The 21,909-nt window shown below is 49.1% G+C and overlaps 1 protein-coding gene across 1 annotated transcript in view; it reads right to left on the reverse strand.

Annotated features, from left to right (window-relative positions):
- The window catches only part of NIPSNAP2 (nipsnap homolog 2), a 572,224-nt gene that overhangs the window by 127,950 nt on the left and 422,365 nt on the right, over nt 1–21,909 (reverse strand). Inside the window, exon 8 of the mRNA XM_069614879.1 lies at nt 17,942–18,036. Within this exon, the coding sequence (XP_069470980.1) occupies nt 17,942–18,036 (95 nt within the window). The remainder of the gene's footprint in view (nt 1–17,941; nt 18,037–21,909) is intronic.

Here is a 21,909-nt window from a genome sequence, read left to right on the forward strand (position 1 = left end):
CTAGCCGAATTACCACAAATGTAGCATAGGATGTCTGGTTCAGACCATCATGTCACTTGAATTAGTGTTGCGGCATTTTCCGTAACTCGATACGATTAGCTCTTATCTAAGGAACTATGGATGCGTCCTAATTGTAGAAACTCTAAAGCAGATTCGTCCTAATGCGGCACATGGTAATATGGGATGCTTACCTCTAGTTCAATGTTCTAGGTCATTGCATCGAGCGGTGTTCAGCTTAGCATGGCATACTGCAAGAGAGTCACAGACATTTTTGTACCCGATTTTATTTACACAACGACATATGTGCAATGTATGAGGTCATCAGTGAATTAAGAATGAGGACGTAGTTCAGTATTGCAGGTATAGGTCATGATGTGTTACTATAAAAGATCCATTGTGGCTTGTATAATGACAAACACATAAGATGCTTGTAACAAAAGGGCAAAGGACACTTGGTAACAATTGCTGAACTTATCTGATTCCATGTAATCGTGACTGGAGGCTTGTCAGCCAAGAGTCTTAATTAGTAGCATTCCTAAAAAGTCTGCTGTGATCCCTTGGTCCATCTTTATTTCAGGGCGGATTATAAATGGTATAGAAAAACTGAAATGCATGGTTTATTACCGAATTTAAAGCGTACAATAATATTGTCAAGTCCCAATGCCTGGTTTGGAAGAAAAAACACAACTTGGAGCCAATCGTTTAAAAAAACTACCACACCACACACAAACGGTTCTTTGGGAGAAAAGGTATAAGCAATTAGTTAATATGTCAATGTGTTGTAACTGGGAACAGATATAAACAATGTCCTAGCTGTCCCCGACAGGAGTGCCTGGCCCTAGATAGTGTGTAGTGCACAGCCTAACTAAAAGGGATAGTGGAAGAGAAAATGTCCCTGATCTCTACCAATTGGAAAGTGCCAAATGCTTTTAGAGTTAAAAAAAACTTGATACAACCAATCAGCTATTGAGACTCAAACATAGCTGACTAGCTGGTGGAAAACGATGTATATTTGTGACCGTGAGACTTTTTAAATTAATTTATTCACCCACAGGTATCAAATATGCCAAAACACAATTGGTTGTGCTCGAAAATATATTAAAAGCAAATGCCCATGTAAAGTGGACCTTTAAAAAGTGCTAGAGTACAAGTAGAATTAGGGTATGTTGTATCCCTTTTGATTATATGGGATATCAAAAAATGGTCACGAGACCCTTCATGATCCGCTGGTCGACCGTGTCGATGATATTCAAGTTTCAACCATCTTCTTCAGGAGCTTTTTTTGTGTGGTGATTCACATTCCAACAAGTCACTGTTGTACAGTGAAGACGAGCGCCTCTGTCTCCTGTAGGGAGACAGACATCAAAAAGCAGGGTATAAGTACCCCAGTGGTTACATAGGGTCTACATTAAGACAGAATCACAGCTGCATTGTTTTAATCAAAGGAATACAACTCAAAATCTCATTCAAAAGAAGAAGCGTGCCACGTCGTTGACTGGCTGTGCAAAAACTCAATACTGGACTGGAGAGGGTAAACGGGGGTGAGTGAAGGAAACATGTATACATATGCTCATGGTTGTCTAATCTCAACCTGGATATAGTTCTGGTGGTACAGAAAATTCCATATTGGGAGTGATTGCATGAACCTAAAATGTGTTTGTCCACCCACCTGGTTGCAATGGATGGTCAATGTAGAAAGGAGGATAGCGTGGATGCAGGTCAAGCCTACTGCAGCTTGTTTTCTGCGGGCGTCCCGTGTCTGAGGGACAAAGAACACGTTAAAGCCGGCTGTAACTCCTGCATCAATCTAGTTGTAGTCAGAGTCCAAACAACAAAAAAGAAGGAGACCTTGCAGTGTAGCGAATGCTTACCTTTCTGTGTTGCTTAGGTTGCTTCTCATTAGTCGCCGGTCGCTCCGGTTGCTGGAAACAGCAATGCAAGTGCGAGCGAGGAGTAACAACACTTTTGTGCTCGTCACAGTGGCCGTGGTCAGCTTGATCACGTGGCTGCGTGCTGAATCATAAGCGGCGGCCATGATGGATTGGACTCAAGCAGTGATTCTGAAGGCACGCATTACTGTTTGCGTGGTGACGCAAAACCTGCATTGTATTCTAAAGTGTGAATGTACAATGCAGGATGGCCTCAATGCAAATAAATACCTGATACTTAAGTTAACACAAATTCCACAATGGTGTTGGCTTATACACTAGCCGACTCAAGGGAAAATATGGTGCTCAGTACAGCTACTAGCAAAATGCTGAGGAACTGTTTGGGTATTCAATCCATACCTTAGCCAGATTCACTGGGTGTTAATAAGTTAATCACGAGAGATGGTTAGATCTAAAGGAGAGCATCAATATGTGATTCATGGTGGTCAAATTGGGCTGGCAAGGGCTTGTATGAATGCCTACCAATGTCCTCTAGGAGCGAATTCTGCGTGTTCATGCATCTGCGAAGGAAAGTGATGACTACACCGGACACTCCATTGTTATCGGGACATCACAGCTAGTTCCTGCCACTGAATAGCTTCATTCAGGCCATGCTTGCAAGTGTTCAACCGAAAAATCCACATCTGTTCTCTCCTTAACAGGATGTCATGGTAGTTTCCACCTCGCTTAGAGGTGGGTTATTCTTTCAATAATGGTCCATTTGAAATAGTCTGCCTAATGACCTTCTGCTAGGAAGTGGGGAGCCGACACCATTGTGGAATTTCTGCTAACTTCAAGTATCAGTTATTTATTTGCATCGAGTCCATCCTGCATTATACATTCACACTTTAGAATACAATGCAGGTTTTGCATCACCACGCAAACACTAATGCGTGCATTCGGAATCACTGCTTGAGCCCAATCCATCATAGCCGCTGCGTACGATTCCAGCACGCGGCCACGTGGTCAAGCTGACCACGCCCACCGTGACAAGCACATTACTCCTTGCTCGCATGCTGTTTCCAGCAGACTGAGCGACCGGCGATTAATGAGAAGCAACCTAAGCAACACAGAAAGGTAAGGACTCGCTACACTGCACTGTCGTCTCCTTTTTTGTTGTCTGGACTCAGACTACAACTAGATTGATGTAGGAGTTAGAGCCGGCTTTCCCCTCAGACATGGGACGCCCGCAGAAAACAAGCCGCAGGAGGCTTGCCCTGCATCCATGCTATCCCCCTCTCTACATTGACCATCCATTGCAACCAGGTGGGTGGACAAACACATTTTAAGTTCATGCAATCGCTCCCAATATGGAATTTTCTGTATCACAAGAACTATATCCAGGTTGAGATTATTATGAGGAGTCTCATGACCATTTTTTGATACCGCATATAATCAAAAGGTATACAACATACCCTAATTATAATTGTACTCCTGTCTAGTGAGCACTTTTTAGAAGTCCACTTTACATGGGCATTTGCTTTTTAGAGCACAACCAATTGTGTTTTGGGCATATTTGATACCTGTGGGTGAATACATCAATTAACAAAGTCCCAAGGTCACAAATATACATAGTTTTGCACCAGCTAGTCAGCTATTACGGACAGGATCTAATATACAGTCCCGTTTGAGTCACAACAGCCGATTGGTTGGCACTTTTCAATTGGTAGAAATCAGGGACAGTTTTCTCTTCCACTCTTCGTTAGATAGGCGGCCCACCACACATTATCTAGGGCCAGGCACTCCTGTCAGGGACAAGGTGTTCTTCAGTCAGGGACAGCTAGGACATTGTTTATATCGGTTCCCTGTTACAACACTGACATTTTTAGTCATTGCTTATACTTTTTCTCCCAAAGAACCGTTTGTGTGTGATAAGACTTAATGAACAGTTCGTCCTTTTCTTCAATTGTACCCTGTTGTTGTATACCTTAAAAAACTACCAGTCAGTTGCTGGCCTGGCTTGGCCTGCTAAAGTGTTGGAGAAAGTGGTAATTTCCCAATTGCAAACCTTTATGGAAAAAAGAGAAATGCTGGACGAACTCCAATCAGGATTTTGGCCAAAGCACTGTACCGAGCCTGCTCTGCTGGCCATGCATGATGATATGTTGGTGGTCACAGATGGTGGCGGATCAACACTTTTGTTAATGCTGGACCTCTGCGCGGTCTTCGACACAGTTGATCATGGAGTCATGCTGGATCGTCTTAGGACAGTGGGTAAGGTCTCCGAACAGGCAATGGAGTGGTTTAGATCTTTCTTAGCAGAGATCCCAGCGGGTATTATTCGGGGGTTATACCTCAAAATCTATTGTCTTGAGGTGTGGGGTCACACAGGTATCGTTGCTTTCCCCACTGATTTTCAATCTCTATATGCCTTCAGTCTTAAATATATTGAGGTGTTACGGTCAGAGTTTTCATTCATTTACTGACGACACTCAAATCTATATGATCTGATATATGGCATTTATAACGCACCTATACACAAGTGTTTCAAGGCGCGACGAGGGGGGGGAACAGAGGGAGGACAGACAATGATCCTACTAGGCCAGGTGTCATTCAGATTGCGCAAGTGCATGGGAAGGGGGAAACGGGGAAGTGCGGGGGGAGGAGAGTGCAGTATATGGGATAAAAGAATAAACAACAATAAGTAAGTACGGCCAGCAGGTGGCAAGTGCAAGGATAAGTGCAGACATCAGTGGAAGTGCTGGTAGTGGGACTGTAGGGATGCAGAAACAGTGCACAAGAGAGGGGGTTGGCAGGATGGCAGTGCTGGTGTGTGACTGGAGGGGGAGGGGACCTGGGCCCGAGATCAGAGGGTGGCCAGGTAACCAGTTTTTAAGTTTCAGCCAGGAAGTCAACATGGCAGAGGAGTAGAAAAAGCAGAAGCAAAGAGAAAGGTTTCGAGGCGTTTCCGGACCCGGAGCTGGTTCTCCTCAAGTTTCAGGGAGGCAGGGAGGCTGTTCCAGAGGTAAGCCCCAGCCGAAGAAAGATCTACCACCAACTCGTTGCTTGGAGAAGCAACTGACCCTGAGCGAGTTGGAGGAGGATTAGCGAAGAGCTCGAGAAGGAAGATATTTGGGAAGAGAAGGTTGCAGGTATTGAGGCCCCAGGTGTCATACCCCTTGCCCCTGGCCCTCACTGGCAAGTCAGCCTTCCAGTTAGGGCCAGGTCAAAGGCCTTAAAACCTCATCCAAGACTCTCTTGGAGTCAGTCCTGGTGCCTTTGGCACCAGGCTCATAACCTTCACGAAGACCAACATTAGAATGGGACTATTTACTTGGGACTATTTAACTTGGGGGGGGGAGGGGTTCAGCCAACATGGAGGCACACACATAGCTCAGAGACAAGGAACTGAACTATGCGGTCTAGTCTTTTGGGTGTGGCTGGCCTGGGACTACTTTACCTGGACTACTTTACCTGAGACTATTTAAACCACACCCAAACAGCAGAACATGATTTGTGTTATTCTGCTGTGGGCAGCGTAACGCTCACTGTGTCCAGTTCTTTGATGCCAGCTTACCTGAAACCAAGGACCTGCAGAGAGAGAAAGAACACTACGAAACTTACCTGGAACAGTATCCTGTCTTCAATCCATCGCTGACTTCAGTTCCACTCACCTGAAGGTACGAACGCCATCATCCGGCACTGCATGCATCATGGACTACCATAACCTGGAAAGAGGAGAAAGAAAGACAGCATTAGTAAGAGTTTACTCACATTTCCTCCCGAATAAAGAAAGCAACACAAATCTTACCTGGGTAGTCATCTCCTGGTCAGTATCATTGCTGGAACATTACGGCGTTTGGCAGCGAACATCGCAACCTGCAAGGAGAGAAAAGACACAGGTTAGCAATATAAAAGGCGAAACAGCGCTGCGCATCGCGCATTACTCACCGGACAGCATCGCGCACACCGCGCTTTCGCCTACCGGCCCATGCTCATCTTCCAACTGCATGGCACCACCAAAATACCTTTCCATACCTAAAAGGAAAGAAGCAAGACATTATTATTCGAACTAAGAGGAACATAAGAACTGCATATAAAGACTGTAAAGCAGCAAACCTATGGAGTCGCAGCAGGCCTGGATTCCCACAGGGGGGCTTGCACCAGTGAAGTAATATTCATGAACATTCACATGTTCATGAATATTCCCCGTCAGGCTGGGAATCCTCGGTAAAGAAAAAAATCAGTTTCAGTTTCGTTTCCGAACTGTCTTTCTCCTAATAACCAATCACTGGTCTCTGGGTCATACTGCCCCCCAGCCAATGACTGCCCTCTACCTAAGCCCCTCCTCTGGCAGCCATCCTCAGATTGTGTAGCACGTAAAGTGGCAGTAGGACCAAGTGAAGAGCCGCAGAGGGGTAGGAGGGAGGGTTCGCATGTGAATCCATGCCAGACCCATGATGGCGAACAACAGTTACAGGTAATTAACTTGTTCCTTCTCCAGCATGGGGTCTGGCATGGATTCACATGCTCATGAATACAAGAATACAGAGCAGTACACACATGCACAACCACGGGAGGTGGCAAGGCTCAACATCAAGCATTTCATCAACTCAACATTAAGCGTCTCTTACCTCCTCATCAGGTCCACCTTCAGGCAAACAGGTTGCGCAGCACTGCCTGGCCGACTCTGGACTCCTCCCTGGAATCCCAGTCGACGCAGTAGAATCTCGTGAAGGTGTGCGTCGACCTCCACGTAGCAGCCCAGCAGATGTCCAGCAGGGGCACACCATACAGGAACGCCGTGGTAGCAGCGATCACTCTGGTCGAATGGGCTCGGACGGCCGGGCAAAGGTCGGTTTGCCAACCGATGACAGTGCACGATGCAGCCGGAGAGCCATCTGGAAAATGAAGCCTTCGAGAGGGCCTTCACTTGGTTCACAGGTCCAAAGATCACAAACAGCTGTGAAGTCGTCCGAAAACTCTTTGTGTGGTCCACATAGAACTTCAGCGCTCTAGCTACATCCAGCGAGTGCAAAGTCCTCTCGGCCGGCGACGGGAAGAAAACCAGTAACATCATGGGCTTGTTGAGATGGAAGTCCGATGGCACCTTGGGCATGAAGGAGGAGTGCGTCTTCAGCACCACCCTTGTCTCGTGGAAAGTCAGGTATGGGGGCTTGCAGGAGAGGCCCTGGATCTCTCCCACTCGTCGTGCGGAGGTGATGGCCACAAGAAACGCTTTTTTCCATGACAGGAACTTCAACGGTGCCGCATGCAGAGGCTCGAATGGCGGCCCCATGAACCTGGTCAGCACCACATTGAGCTCCCACGCCGGGCCAGAGCCTTCACCGGCGGGAACGATCAGAATAGTCCCTTCATGAACTCATTCACCAGGCGATGGGACCACAGGGATGGACTCCATCGAGTTCTGGTGTAGCGTGAGATAGCAGCCAGATGGATCTTGGAGGCATGAGCCAGCCCCGTCTTGGCCAGCGATAGCAAGTACGGCAGCACTTGAGGTGCCGTAATCCACAGAGGGTTAATCTTCTGTGCCCGGCACCAGACAGAAAACCTCTTCCATTTGTGTGCATAGAGTTGAGGACGCCCTGGCCTTTGCAAGGACCTCCTTGCAGTCTGCCGGGATATCGTACCCTCCAAACTCTAGAGCTGCAGGAGCCAGGCCCGCAAGTTCAGTGACCCCTGGGTCGTGGTGGCGGATGGCGCCTCCTTCTCTGGAGAGGAGATCCACATCCGTCGGCAGTTTGACTGGGGGCAGGGGGGGACGCTGACATTTCCAGAAGGTCCGGGAACCAGATCGGTCTCGGCCACGCCAGTGCGACGAGGATCATCCTGCACCGGGACTGTCTGAGTTGGTTGACTGTGTAGACTCATTGTGGAGCCCTGACCCCACACACCTCTCGTGATATTTAGCCAGGGACCCTCTCCACGCTGCCTTGATTGGTTTGTCTAAACTCCCAGAAGTTGCTGCTTGTTCACAATACCAAGGGTGGCCTCCTAAACCTCTATCCAATAGGCCAGAGTTTAGAAATCCATTATAACAAATAATCGCTCACTAAGGTGCCCCTCAAGCCATGAGAAAAAGCAGAGGGAGGGAAGACCCGAGGAAGGTGACTCAACCCAGCAAAAGTCGATTCCAGCATTTAAGAACGCAGCAGCAATCCAGCTAAACACTGTCCCAGCAAGGAGACCGAGAAGGGAACCCCAGCACAGCCCAATGAGCAGATGGGAATGGTATTGGTGTGCAAATACCCTTCAAGGTGACATCCGAGACTAGCACCACGGTGGCAGACCCTGGCAGGAAGCAGCGCTAAAATGGTCACGAGATGGTCCCAGCATGGAAGGCCTGATCCAGCACACAAGTGGAGCTAGGAGGACCAGGATTGGCAGCCAGCAGTATAAACCCCAAACTGATGTGCCTTAGCCACTGTCTTCAGCCAGCATTGCCAAATGTTGGCCTAAAATAGGAGAAACTGTGGCCCAGGTAAATCTAGTGGTAAATAAGTACTAACACACATTATATGTAATCGCAATTATAAAAAAACAACACTATGCTTGAAGGTGCACAGACCAAAGCATAAACCTTATTTGGAACACCTAACAGTAGTTCTAGGGAAGTCAAAACCTTTTCATCCACATTCAGTATAGGTCACACCTATTCTTGGGGAGTAGGACTAGTGACCAACAGGCAGTGTCAGGATAGGTTCTTCAGTAGCAAACGTCAGAGTTCCTTAGGAAAACTGGGCAAACAGGTGAGTACTTTATTTCTGAGTTAAAAGAGGGTCCAGGGGCTTTGCAGAAGACACCCTAGCAGGATTCTAGCAGTGGGACTGGGTGCACTGGATGAGAGGCCTTCCCATCACAGAAAACACCCCACAGCTACACAGAAATCCTAACAGACTTAAGGTGAGTACATACCCAAGCCAACACAGTACCTCAGCATTGAAGAATATTTTGCAGCAGGACGACTTCAGGGTCTGCAGCCAAATACCCGGTCAGTGCCTTCCTTGTTGTGGTGACTGAAAACAAGACCTCAGAAGGAACTTTGCAGCAGGGATCGATGAAGACGGCTCTAGGCAAGTTTCTCCTCGCGGCTGAGAGCGGTTCTGCGGATTTGGCGCCTTTTCAAGGAGCACAGAAGACAGAAAATCGTGGTTGAATTCTCATTGTTACAAAGGTCCAGCACTCTGTTGAGGGGACTTTTCGGACTCGATTTGTGTCTGGAGATCCACCAGGATGCCTACGAAGTTTCTACGAGATTCGGAAGACCGTGCACGGCACAGCGACTCAAGGTCCCAGGGTATTGGGGTAATGCATCAACGCAAGGTTGCAGCATTGCGTGGGATGGCTAATATGCAGGTCTTCTTGAGTCTACTTGATCTCACTAGGCTCTGGGTCAGGGTCGTCGTTTTTGGAGTCCCCAGATCGATTGGAAGGAAGGGCTACAGCAGGCTCCGGTTACACAGCAGGCACTCCGGTCGCTGCAAATCGTTTCTACCGCATTTCCTTCGTCGTCCTCTTCGGTTTCAGTTCCAGTGGTAGACTACTCTTCAGCTTCCAGGTTTGCAGTTTTTAACAGGAACTACAGCACAACCTCTGCAATCTCTGCCCACATTTTACAAGAAGGGGCGGTCTGGTTGTCCAATCAGGACAGCCAGCCCCCCCCCCCACTGGGATTTGTCCCCATTCAAGCAAGGTGGAAGGCAAAGGGCTGGGGAGTTTTGGACTCCTCCCTCGCTTCCTGCCTTCACAGTCAGACTGGAGCCTGGGCGGGGAGTCCAGGGGACTCCCGCCGAAGATACAAATCGCACAAGAAATTTCCTGCCCTGGATGTCAGGGAAAGGAACAAGAAACGACAAACACTAAAATGGTGAAAAAAGAAGACGGGGGCCATTTTGGTCAAATGAGCACCCTTCGGTGCCTTTACTGCAGCTGTGAACACAGCCCGCGTTAAAGATGCACCAAGTTAATACAAGGTTTCACTGCCACCAGCCATTGAAGGCAAGCTTGTCCCTGTAACAGAATTGTTACAGTTTAATGTGAAAAGGGATACATTGTATCTCCCCAGCACTCCACATATGGTGGGGCATGCTGGCTTCACAGAATAAAATGTAAAAGGGATACAAAGATCCTTTCTACCCATGGGAACTTTAGTTCTCTCAAGGTTAGCAAAAGAAAGTTAAAAGGGGAGCCCCTAGGGCAACCCAGCAACAACAGGCACTTATTGGCAATAAGTTGTTGAAGAAAATAACTTTAAAAAGACTATGGAGAGTCAAAATAATGACACTGATAAAAAGAGTTAAAGATTCCGTGAGTGTGGAAAAAGTTTCCCACTCTCAGAGGTATTAAGGAAAAATATACCACTAGTAAAGCAAAAAGTTCTGGGGTTGACCCAGGTCAGGAAGATTTACCAGTTCAGAGAAAATCTTACCTAACAAGTACCACTACTCAAAGTCAGCGTACCAATCACAAGAGGGGGCCAGGGACAAAGGGATCAGGTGGCTAAACAATCTGGTTAACCCCTTGAACTGCCATTCAACACAGAAAACTCCTACACGACGTGATGGGAGCAGCAAAGGCACATGCATTGGTCTGAAACAGTAAAAACCTACATGGAGAAGACTCCAAATGGGCCCACAGAGTCCACATGTGCAGTACGGCCATTGTAAGTCCACTTCATGGCTCCCAGAACAAAGAAAATCCCTGAAACAAAATTTGAATTACACAAAAAAACATTGTGGTACCCAAAGTACTACCAATAAGGTGCACTGGGCCAAATGCGGTAAATGGCATGCTCCCTTAAAATCAAAGAACAAGTTACTTTCTTACCTGGTAACGTTCTTTCGATGGGATGGTCCGACGACGTATTCCATATCTATGACATGTAATCACCACAGCTGTGCTGCTTCGGAAACTTTTTCGGCGTCTGCGTCCTGCGTCGATGACGTCGATGCGCCGCCGTCGAGGACCTCCTCCGACGTCCGACGTCATCCGATGTGATAAGTAGGACGCACGACGCCAGTAGCCTCAGTTGTAGTTTTTTCCCCCAGAACGTGTGACATTAGTCAACTGCCAGTCCGACACAAAGCCTTGCGGAACGTAAGCTGCAATCGCAACAGAAATTCTGCAGCGGGGAAGGCAGGGTGGGAGCGATATGGAATACGTCGTCGGACCATCCCATCGAAAGAACGTTACCAGGTAAGAAAGTAACTTGTTCTTCGAGGGGATTGGGTCCTCCGACGTATTCCATATCTATGACAGACTCCCAAAGCAGTACCAAATCAAGGAGGAGGGAAAGAATTTAGAAACAAAATTTAGAATAGCCAATCAAATAGCAGAGCAAAGGACCGCCTTGCCAAAGGCCAGATCCTGCCCTCTGATGGAATCGAGGGAATAATGCCGTACAAATGTATGTACTGAAGCCCAGGTGGCAGCATCACAGATGTTGCGAATAGGAACACCCCTCTGCAGGGCAGTAGATGCAGCCACGCCCCTGGTAGAATGGGCCCGCAAGCCAGCCGGTGGGTCCTTACCCGCCAAGCGGTAACACTCCGAGATGGCCAAAATAATCCAGCGTGACAAAGTCTGTTTCGTCACAGCTTGCCCCAAGCGCTTACCAGCGTAACCAATAAAGAGTTGATCGTCCACTCTGACCCGGGACATGCGAGAAACATAAAAGCTCAAAGCTCTCCTAGGATCAAGCCTATGGAGCCTCTCCTCTTCCTTACCAGGATGCGGAGGAGGATAGAAAGCCGGAAGAACAATCTTCTGGGCCAAATGAAATTCCGTCACTACCTTTGGAAGAAAAGAAGGACGAACTCGAAGGACAACCCTGTCCTTGTGAAATACAGTGAAGGGTGGCTTAACAGAAAGTGCCTGTAACTCACTCACTCTGCGAGCGGAAGTAACCGCAACTAGAAACGCAGTTTTCAAAGTCAACAGTCTCAAAGGGCAAGAATGTAAAGGCTCAAACGGAGCACCCATAAGAAACCTAAGAACAAGGTTTAAATCCCAACCGGGCACCAGGAAAGGCGACGGAGGGAACACATTAGTGAGCCCTTTCAGAAACTGTGAAATTAAAGGGATTTTAAAGTAAGAACATTCTTCAGATGAGCGCTTAAAGATGGACAGCGCCGCCAGGTAACCTTTAATGGTACACACTTGCAAGCCCCTGTGGGCCAAAGAAAGCAAAAAGGACAGAACCATGGGGATGTCACATGCAAAAGGATCCACATTCTGAACTCTGCACCAGTCGCAGAACTTACGCCAACGGCAACGGTACAGAGACTTAGTTGCGGGCCTTCGGGCCGAAAGCAACACCTCCATCACGTCTTCAGGGAGGTCCCAATCCTTATACCTCAACCTTTCAGAAGCCAAGCGTGAAGGTTGAGGGATCCGACCTCTGGATGGAGAACCTGACCCCCCCTCCCGTGAGAGCAGATCGTCTCAGTAGGGAAGACGACGTGGAGGGCAGATGGACAAGTCGAGAAGGTCCGGGTACCACGTCCTCCGAGCCCACGCCGGAGCAATGAGGATCATCCGGGAACCGAACTTCCGCAACCTCCGCAGCACTTGCGGGATGACGGGGACTGGAGGAAACGCGTACAGCAGCGGGAATGACCACTCCACCACAAACGCGTCGCCTAAGGCTCCTTTCGGAGGAAATTCCCGCGAGCAAAACCTCTCGCACTTCCGGTTGACACTGGAGGCGAAGAGATCCACTTGAGGGGTCCCCCAAAGGGCGAAGATCTCCAGGAGAATCTCCTGAGCCAACTCCCACTCGTGAGAGATCGCGCTCTGCCTGCTCAGAGCGTCCGCCGTCACGTTTTCGTCTCCGGCCAGATGAACTGCCGAGATCGAAACTTCCTGCCGGATGGCCCAGAACTCGAGCTGCATCGCCTCCCTGCACAGAGGAAGTGACCCTGCCCCCCCCTTTTTGTTGAGGTAGTGCATGGCCACAGTGTTGTCCGTCATGATCAGGACAGCCTTTCCTCGCACAGTCGGCAGAAAAGCCTTCAGGGCTAGCCTGACGGCCCTCAGCTCCAACAGATTGATATGGAGTCTGGACTCCGACGGAGACCAACGACCGCTGACTGTCAGCCCGTTGGCATGAGCTCCCCATCCCGTGAGGGATGCATCCGTCACGATCGTCACCTCCGGCCAGGGTAGCCAAAACGGAGCCCCCTTCATCAAGTTGCCTTCGACAGCCCACCACAGAAGGTCCCGGGCGACCGAGGGCGGCACCTGAACCGGGTCCGACATCCTGCCGGAGGACTGCGACCATTGCGTCTTGAGTGCCCACTGCAAAGATCTCATCCGCAGGCGAGCCTCTGGCACCAGAAGAATGCAGGATGCCATGAGGCCGAGCAACCTCAAGAACTCGAACGCCGGGAGCGTCTGGGCATGCTGAAACTTGTGCACCATCTGCTGAATGTGAAGAGCCCTCACCTGGGGAGGAAAACACTGCCCCAGGGAAGTGTCGAGCACTGCTCCGATGTACTGGAGCCTCTGTGTTGGCGTCAAATGGGACTTCTTTAAATTGAGGGAGAAGCCCAGCCTGTGAAGGGAGTGGCAGGCGACGGACAGATGATCCAGGACTTGCTCGGGAGAGCTCCCCCTGATCAACCAATCGTCCAGGTAGGGGTAGACGTGAATCCCCCCTTGCCTGAGATGCGCTGCCACCACCACCATGAGCTTGGTGAAAACCCTCGGGGCGGAGGTCAAACCGAACGGCAGGACCCGAAACTGAAAGTGCGAGTCGCCAACCGCGAACCTCAGGTACTTCTTGTGCTTGGGATGGATCGGCACATGGAAGTAAGCATCCTTGAGGTCGAGTGACACCAACCAGTCCTGAAGCTGAAGGGCCTGGAGGACTTGAGAGAGAGTAACCATCTTGAACTTGTCCTTCCTGAGGAGTTTGTTCAAACCGCGCAAGTCCATGATGGGTCTCAAACCCCCGTCTTTCTTCGAAATCAAAAAATAAGGGGAATACCATCCCTTGTTCCTCTCCGCTACAGGCACCAGTTCTATGGCGCCTTTCTCCAGCAGGGCTTGAATTTCCTGCGCAAGGAGCGGATCCGGACTCTTCAAAGAGAGGTTCCCCGGTGGATTGTCGCGAGGCCTGTGCCGAAAGGGAAGACAGTAGCCGTGGGAAATGATCTCCAGAACCCACACATCTGAAGTAATGGCACGCCACTCTACAAGATGCTGCGCCAGCCTTCCCCCAACCGGCGAACCATGGTACATGGCCTCATGACTGAGTAGGAGCGGCTGCGGCGTTACCTGAGGGCAAAGAGGCAACTGCCCGAGCGGCCTTGGCACCACGGGTACCTTGTCGTCCACCTCTGGTACCCCTGCGTTGGCCCCTTTGACTGCCAGCTCCTCTCGCTCTACCAAAGGACGAGTAATAGCGAAAGGAGCCACCCCTCCACTGCTGTCCCCTAGGACGAAAAAGCGGAGGTTGGCGAACTGCAGCGCCCAACGACTTCGCTGCAGCTTTTGAGGTCTGCAACCTCTCAAGGCTCTCGTCAGCCTTGCTGCCAAAAAGATGTTCACCATCAAAGGGCATGTTGAGGAGCCGGGACTGCACATCAGGAGCAAACCCCGACTTCCGCAACCACGCAAACCTGCGTATCACGGTGCTCGCCGCCATGGACCTACTGACGCATTCAGCCAAGTCCAAACCCGACTGAACGGACTCACACATGGCATCCTTACCATCCTGGACCATAGCAAGGAAACCATCCCGTTCGACCCCTTCGGGAATATGTTCAGCCGCTAACGCAACACAGTTCCACAGAGTGTGCGTGAAACGCGACAAGGCACAAACGGAGTTGGCCGCCTGAAGCGCCATACCACCAGAAGAAAACACCTTCTTCGCCCAGCCATCAAAACGTTTGTCGTCCCTATCAGGAGGGATGGTAGGGTACGACGCCTGCTTTGCCGGGGCCGTGGCCGCCTGCACCACCAAACTTTCCGGAGTGGGGTGCCTGGTCAAGTAGCAGGGGTCGCCACTGGCTGGACGGTATTTTCGCGACAAGGATCTGCCCACTGCCGGGAGACTCTCCGGAGCAGTCCAAGCCGCCGCCACCCTACGCTGTAAAGCCATATGGAACGGCAGTACCGGGTCAGTTGGGGGACCAACATCAAGGATGTCCGTCAGATCATCCTGCACAAACTCACCTGGGGGAGCAGACCATCCCAGATACTCAGACACCCTAGCCATAAGGCGCCGGTATGAGGAATCGGCATGGGAGCCAGGCTCAGGCCGACCAAATTCCACCTCCGGAGAGGTGTCCAGTCCACTGGCATCATGCAGCGACTGCCTCAAATCGTCAAATTGACTATTTCCCGAGACAATGTCATCCGGCACCTGACTAGGAACCAGGCCATCCGAATCCTCATCCGCCTCCGAAATATAATCCAAGTGGTGGAAAGGCACCCGAGAGTGCCTGCTCTTAACCAGAGCCTTCCTAGGGGGAACACCCGAGACACGGGGCACCTCCGACACGAAAGGCGTCGATGGCGCCGAGCGAATCGGCGCCGACGTCGAGAAAACCGGCAACGGCGCCGAGAGGATCGGCGTCGACGTCGAGGAAATCGGCGTCGACGTCAGATGCAGCGCCTCCAGTATCGGCGGCGTCGACACAGCCCTCGAAGCCGGAGCTCCGAGCGTGTCCCTCGACGACCCGACCGTCGACGGCTTCGACGACTTCCTCGGAGCCGGAGCCTCGAGAAAGCCTGTCGACGCCCTCGACGCCTCAGACGTCGATGTCTTCCTCGAAGACATCACAGGTGCACACGGTCTCGATCGCGTCGAGGACCGGGACCTGGAACGGGTACGGCGAGAACGAGCCCCCTTGTCCGAACGGGACCTCTCCCGTGACTCGCGCCGACCACTCTAGCGAGCGGTGGCTCTCGACCTCTCACGGCCGACCCCACTCGGGGGCGCGGACGGTTGAGTACCCTGCGACTCAAGAATCGCCAACATCTTCTTCCCGAAGGAAGCCCATTCCTCCGGCGTCGCACGGCTGGTGGGGTAACCGACGTGCCGGGCAGAGTCCTCTGAAGAGGACCTGGAAGGCGACCGGTGTCGGCGCTTCCGAGAATGCCTCGAAGAGGCCGAGGAGTGGCGAGACCGACTCCTAGAAGAAGACCGACGAGACTTCCGACGATGACGCGGAGAGTCACCCCTCGAATCATCCGTCGAAAGCCCCGCCGACTACGACTTCCGGGGCTTGGACACCCGACCTACCGACAATTTCTTCTTACGTTCGCGTAAGGCCTTGGACGTGAGCGACAGGCAGTCGACACAGTCATCCGTGTCGTGGGCCTCCCCGAGGCACCAGAGGCAGGCATCGTGCGAGTCAGTCACCGACATCTTGGACCCACACTCCCCGCACTTCTTGAAGCCCGGACGCGGGGTTGAAGATGAAGTGGAAGACATCGTCGAAGGAACAATTCACAAACGAACAGGTTCGAAGAACCGGAAAGAACAGAACTCTAATGAGTCGAGGCTAGAACCGAGAAACACGAAGCAACACGTTCGCGGAAAAAACGGAACTGAGGCTACTGGCGTCGTGCGTCCTACTTATCACATGGGATGACGTCGGACGTCGGAGGAGGTCCTCGACGGCGGCGCATCGACGTCATCGACTCAGGACGCAGACGCCGAAAAAGTTTCCGAAGCAGCACAGCTGTGGTGATTACATGTCATAGATATGGAATACGTCGGAGGACCCAATCCCCTCGAAACTACATTGCAGCCAATAGCCAGCCTACTCCTCAAAACCAATGAATGATGAAAATCACCATAGGGCAAAAACTGGAGGCTTGACGCGCATTGGTGGGACTGTGAGCTTTATGGGTGACCTAATACCATATTCTCAAGATGAGTGAAAAAGGGGTTGCATAGCAGGGGAATTTCAGCAGAAGTACCTCTAACCAACAAAATCGGTCAGTGATCTACAAATAAAAATAGGTAAAAGGGGACAAAGTTGAGGGGCCCCAAAAAGTGGCTCTCAAATTCCCAAAAATAGAAATTCTGTCATAACAGGAAGCAATGTCTACACTCACACAACAGATTTGCCTTCCATTTTACAAATTAACCTCATGTGTGGAACACTATCTGCACAGAGCTTTGACAGAAATAATCTTCCTCAAACATTGCAATTTACCCCAAGAAAGATCCCTGGTAACTGCTCGTCAGAGAACCTCCGACAAACCGTTGTGCAGAGTCATCAGAGGGCGGCTGAATAGTCTCGGTTCCAGGCATAAATCAACCACAGAGTAGAGTGTCAGGTCGTCCCTTGGAATTCAAACTATCACGAGACCCATGTGCTCTCTCCAGTATTACCCTCCCTCAAAGGAAATACCCAGCATAGCCACCAGCACAGCAACTGTTAGTAGTACTAGATCTCAGTGAGCCCCTCCAGTGACGGGTGAGGCGTGGGAATGAGTCACTGGGGTGGGGTACGGTTGAGAAAAAAAAAAAAACATTCAACTTGGCTTATTTCTTCGCCTTAATGAAGGCCTTGAAATCTCCAGAAGGGTTTGCTTAAAGAGCTCTTCCTAGCACTTGCAAGTGCATCACATGCTGTACATCGCTCCACTGCAAAGTCCTGGTCTAAGCACTCTAAGCAGAGTGCATGCAGGTCTGACGTGGAGAACAGTCTCACATAGCTGGACCTATAGATCGAACACCATCGCCATCCCTTTACGAAGGCATAAGTGGAAGGTTGCACTGCCAAAAACAGTGTGTGAAGCTGTCAGACAGAAATGAAAAAACAAAGGAGCAAGATGCTCATGTGCTCAAAGGAAGTATCCATGTTGTGCCACGTAGAGAGAAAGAATGATGGGCAAGATCTGGTGAAGAGAGGCCAGGTGTGTGTTGTTGAGCGAATGTGCCCTCGCTTTGCTCTTCCTTAAAGGGATTCTTGCATTGCAAAAAGCTTTGGCTTCATCCCTAGTGGGCAGATTTCCCCAATTAAGTAGGAAAGGACAGAGTATATTTAAAAAAAGAAAAGCATTTACAAATAACAAATTCAGATACCTACCCCAAAGGTGATGCACCATGTACAACTGTCCAATCTGTGAGAAGAAACCTGCAACTGCTTCATCATTGTCTTGACGATAACCAATAGCCCGAGCCCTGGACGGATGGACATTAAAGCATGAGTTTAATGAGAACAAATTCACTTTCTACAGGGCCAACTTCATTCCATGGAATACTTCAATTAATGAGATCAATTTCACCCCAAACACCATTAAAACATCACAGGCTGCATGAAATAGAACTACCCATTTGAGTGGACAGTAGACTGGAAAGGTGCAGCAAAAAATGTGACCACAATATTACCATCACTACCATAGGTTTTCTAGAAAGCCATTACAAATGTATTTTTCCATTCATATTTATAAGGTGCCACATGCCACCCGATTACTTGTCAGGACATTGTGTGCTTGCTGTAAAGATAAGTGCTGCTTAGATAGCTTGCCGGTAGAGGATAGCTTTGCAAACACGAATTTAGAAATCTTGTTGCAAAAAGGCAGGTTTGTTTTTCTTTTTTAAAAGGTGTACATTTTTCAATAGTCACTAGCATTACTAGAATGTAAACAGGCATATAGCTCAACTGGACAAGGCGACCAGGAATAACACACAAGAAAAAGATCCTATTGATACATCAAAGCCTACAATATTTGTATGAAAGCCTGGTAACAATTCTTACTACTTTCTACTTGTGACATCACATCTCTCCTGTAGTAAGACAATGACAACGGCTGTAACTGTATGGATTTGTTGTATTTTGATGTCAATACTTGAGCTTGAGCCAGCATAGAACAGAATTTCCAGGTACCTCCAGAACACAAAACCTTGTCTAGCTTTTGAGATTATTTTCTTTATTAATACATTTCAATAACATTTTAGTCATTAACAGAACTAACGCTTTGGTAGTATTTTTTTGTTTACACTTCTGAAGGTTAATATAGTTTTAAATGCACTGTAATGAACATTGTTATAACACATTATAAGCTGCACAACTTTTTTTATCCGAACAGACTGTGCTTGGAAGAAGTCTTGCATTAGAGTAAGCCAGTGACCAATTTGAATGGAATATGGTGCAGCCATGTATTACAAAGAATGAATTATCACCTACCGTACATATAAAAGGACATTATTAGTCACCTTGGAGTTCTGTGACCTCTGACTGTTCAACTTGATAAAGCTCCCCGGCGACTTGCAATATCCTAGGGAGTACTTTAATTGATCAGTTGATTCACTGAAGCCCCGAAAAAACGTTTAGGTGCTTAGTGAAGGCTTCCCCTAAGGCGCAAAACACGTTCAGTTTACAACAAAAACACATAGACACTCCGACTCCTAGGAGCAACTGGACAGGCTCTTAGATACTTCATGCCTCTATGAAAGAACTGACAGAATAAAGATAGGTCAGAAGTATTTTATAGTGTGCTAGACAGTGCCAGGGCTCTCTGGTGCTCAGCCCCAGAATTTATTTTTTATAGGCAGAGTAACCGTACTTACTGTATCTGGGAGCCTCATACTGCAGTGCTAGCCTCACAGACCTTTGGAATACAAATCACATCAACTCAGATAGGTGTGGCGTGTATGCATGCCTGCCAGTTTAGTCTTCCTGGTATGCTGTCCCGGGTCAGAAGATGGTAGGAAAGGACTGCCGAAGCTGTAAGTGCATTATAATTATAAGGCAGGGTATATGGGCATTGATTTAAATGTACTTTTTTCACTTTACTATTTACAGTTCTCTTGTTTCACTGATTTGAACTGCATAGCCGTATTTAAGGGTTAAGTGTAGATAGTCTCAATCTGATACTACTAACTGTGTACATGCGTATAGGTGTGATTTGGGGTTAAATGCTTTTCTTAAACTTTAGGCTTTTAGCATGGACTCTAATAGTTGACTGCTTTGTGTAGTGTTAACTGTACTGGACACCGCTCCTCATCTCCCGAGGTAAGCTACTTGTGGGACACGGTGGCCAGAGGCTGGATCCTTTCAAGAGGGAAAAAGGGCCGCTCCCGACCTGGACTAGGCCCAAGATTTATGCAAGAGCCGATGCTATCGGAGAGGTGGGGTGAGGGAGTAGGAGGAGCCCCAGTCTTTGACCCAGCTGAGCATAACTTATTTGCTACTATTGGTACCAGCGTCAACCAGACAATACATTGCAGCTTCTTTTCTGGCAAGTGTTCTTTGCCCTTTTCAGAACCACGAGAGCCAGAATCGAACACAGCACCAAACAAATGCAAAGAGTGGATGGGGAAGACATTGACAAATTAGTTCCTATCCCCACAAACCTACACCTTATCATGCAAACCATGAAATGCCATGGTTGATGAAAGGCAAGATGACCGCAGATGCCAACCTGCCCGGAATGCCAAGGCAGCATTAACGCCCACAAACAAAGTGGGTGGGTCCAGGGGTAGGTTTTGAAACTATACCTGGATATCCCGGACCTGGGGATGTGCATAGGACCAGATTTGCCCAACTGTCAGGTGACGCAAGGAACCAATAGAAAGGGGGACTAAACAAATAGGAAGGCACAGGTATAAAAAGGCCTGCATTCACAAGACAGAGTGGTGTGCGGGTGAATTCAGCAGGAGTGGTGGTGGACCGAGAGACCAGGTGGAATGTGGAGCATAGTACTATGAAGTCTGTGGAGGTGTTGGATGTGAGTACAGGAAAGGTATTGAATGCGAGAGATATGCCAAATGTGAAAGGTGAAAGTTGGGGTTGTGAGAATGTATGAGTGGGTGGTAGCAAGGAGGTTAGTCGTTTATTGGATTGACAGCACTCACACACAAGTGGCGCACACAGTACGTTACAGGCGCACAGAGCAAAACCGATAGAGAATGAAAGCGTGAGAGCAAACGTGAAAAAGAAACAAAAGGAAAGACAATGAGAGAAAGTGAGAGAGAAGGAGAAAGAGGAGCATGGGAAGACCGCAAAGGCAGACAGAAATAGGCATGGAGGGAGGGAGTTGGGGAGATTGGAGGTAAAAGGGAGTGACAGAACAGCGAGAGAAAGGGCCTAGGAATGTAGAAGAAAGGGGCGAGAAGGCGAAAGTAGGCAGAGAACGGGAGAGAACAAGGAATAAGAAGGTACAAGATCAGGGAAAGGATTGAGCGAACCTGTGCTTTATTGAGCCCTTTGTGGGGCGCCAAGAGTAGGGAGTACCTAGAAAGACCTGTAGATGGCTGGCAAGATAGATAAGGCCTCAGCCTCTCGTCTCTCACCATAAGATTAGGATAGTTTAGACCGTAAGGGTTTCTTTTTTACTTCTTTTTTATTAGGTTTTTTCTTACAAGAAAACATGAGTACACATTGGCAATAGGAGACTTATCAGTGGGAAAGTAGCACACGGCATCACATTTGACAGCGAGTATCACAACAGGTGCAACAATGTGTGATGCTCAGTGTGGTCACCTAAGGTGTCTGGGCTACCCCCGTTTCCTGGTAAAATGGCTATTCCTCCCACTTCCGCGCATATTTTCTGAAACTTCCGGGGACACCCCCTTGCTGTATAAATTTGCCTTTACAGGGATGCGCACCTATCCATTTCATTGGACCAGCGGTCTATGCTTATCTGGTTCGCTGAGCCCCAGGTAGTTGCAGTTAGTCTCTTCCCCATCCCTAGTGCCACGCTCAGAAATGTCTTTTCATATTTAGTGAAGTTAGTTTCGCCCCCTATTCCCAGTAGAATGAGTTTGGGGTCTTTTGGGATTGGGGCGCCCATTATTCTGGAGAGGCTCAGTAAACACGTCCAAAATTCCTGCAGCACCCCACATTCCCAAATCATGTGGTAGAAGGTGCCTTCTGCCCTTTTGCAACGGAGGCAGGCTGTGTTGACATCTCCCCCCCCCCCCCATCTGGCCATTTGTGTTCTGGAGTAGTAAGACCTGTGTAGGATTCAAAGCTGTATCAGTCGGATTTTAGAGTTTATGCCAATTTCCCATGGGGACATCAATGCTCCGACCATTCTTCAGCCTCTAGTG

The sequence above is a fragment of the Ambystoma mexicanum genome, chromosome 9, assembly GCF_040938575.1.
Source record: "Ambystoma mexicanum isolate Mex_15411 chromosome 9, UKY_AmexF1_1, whole genome shotgun sequence".
In the NCBI taxonomy this organism is placed as follows: Eukaryota; Metazoa; Chordata; class Amphibia; order Caudata; family Ambystomatidae; genus Ambystoma; species Ambystoma mexicanum.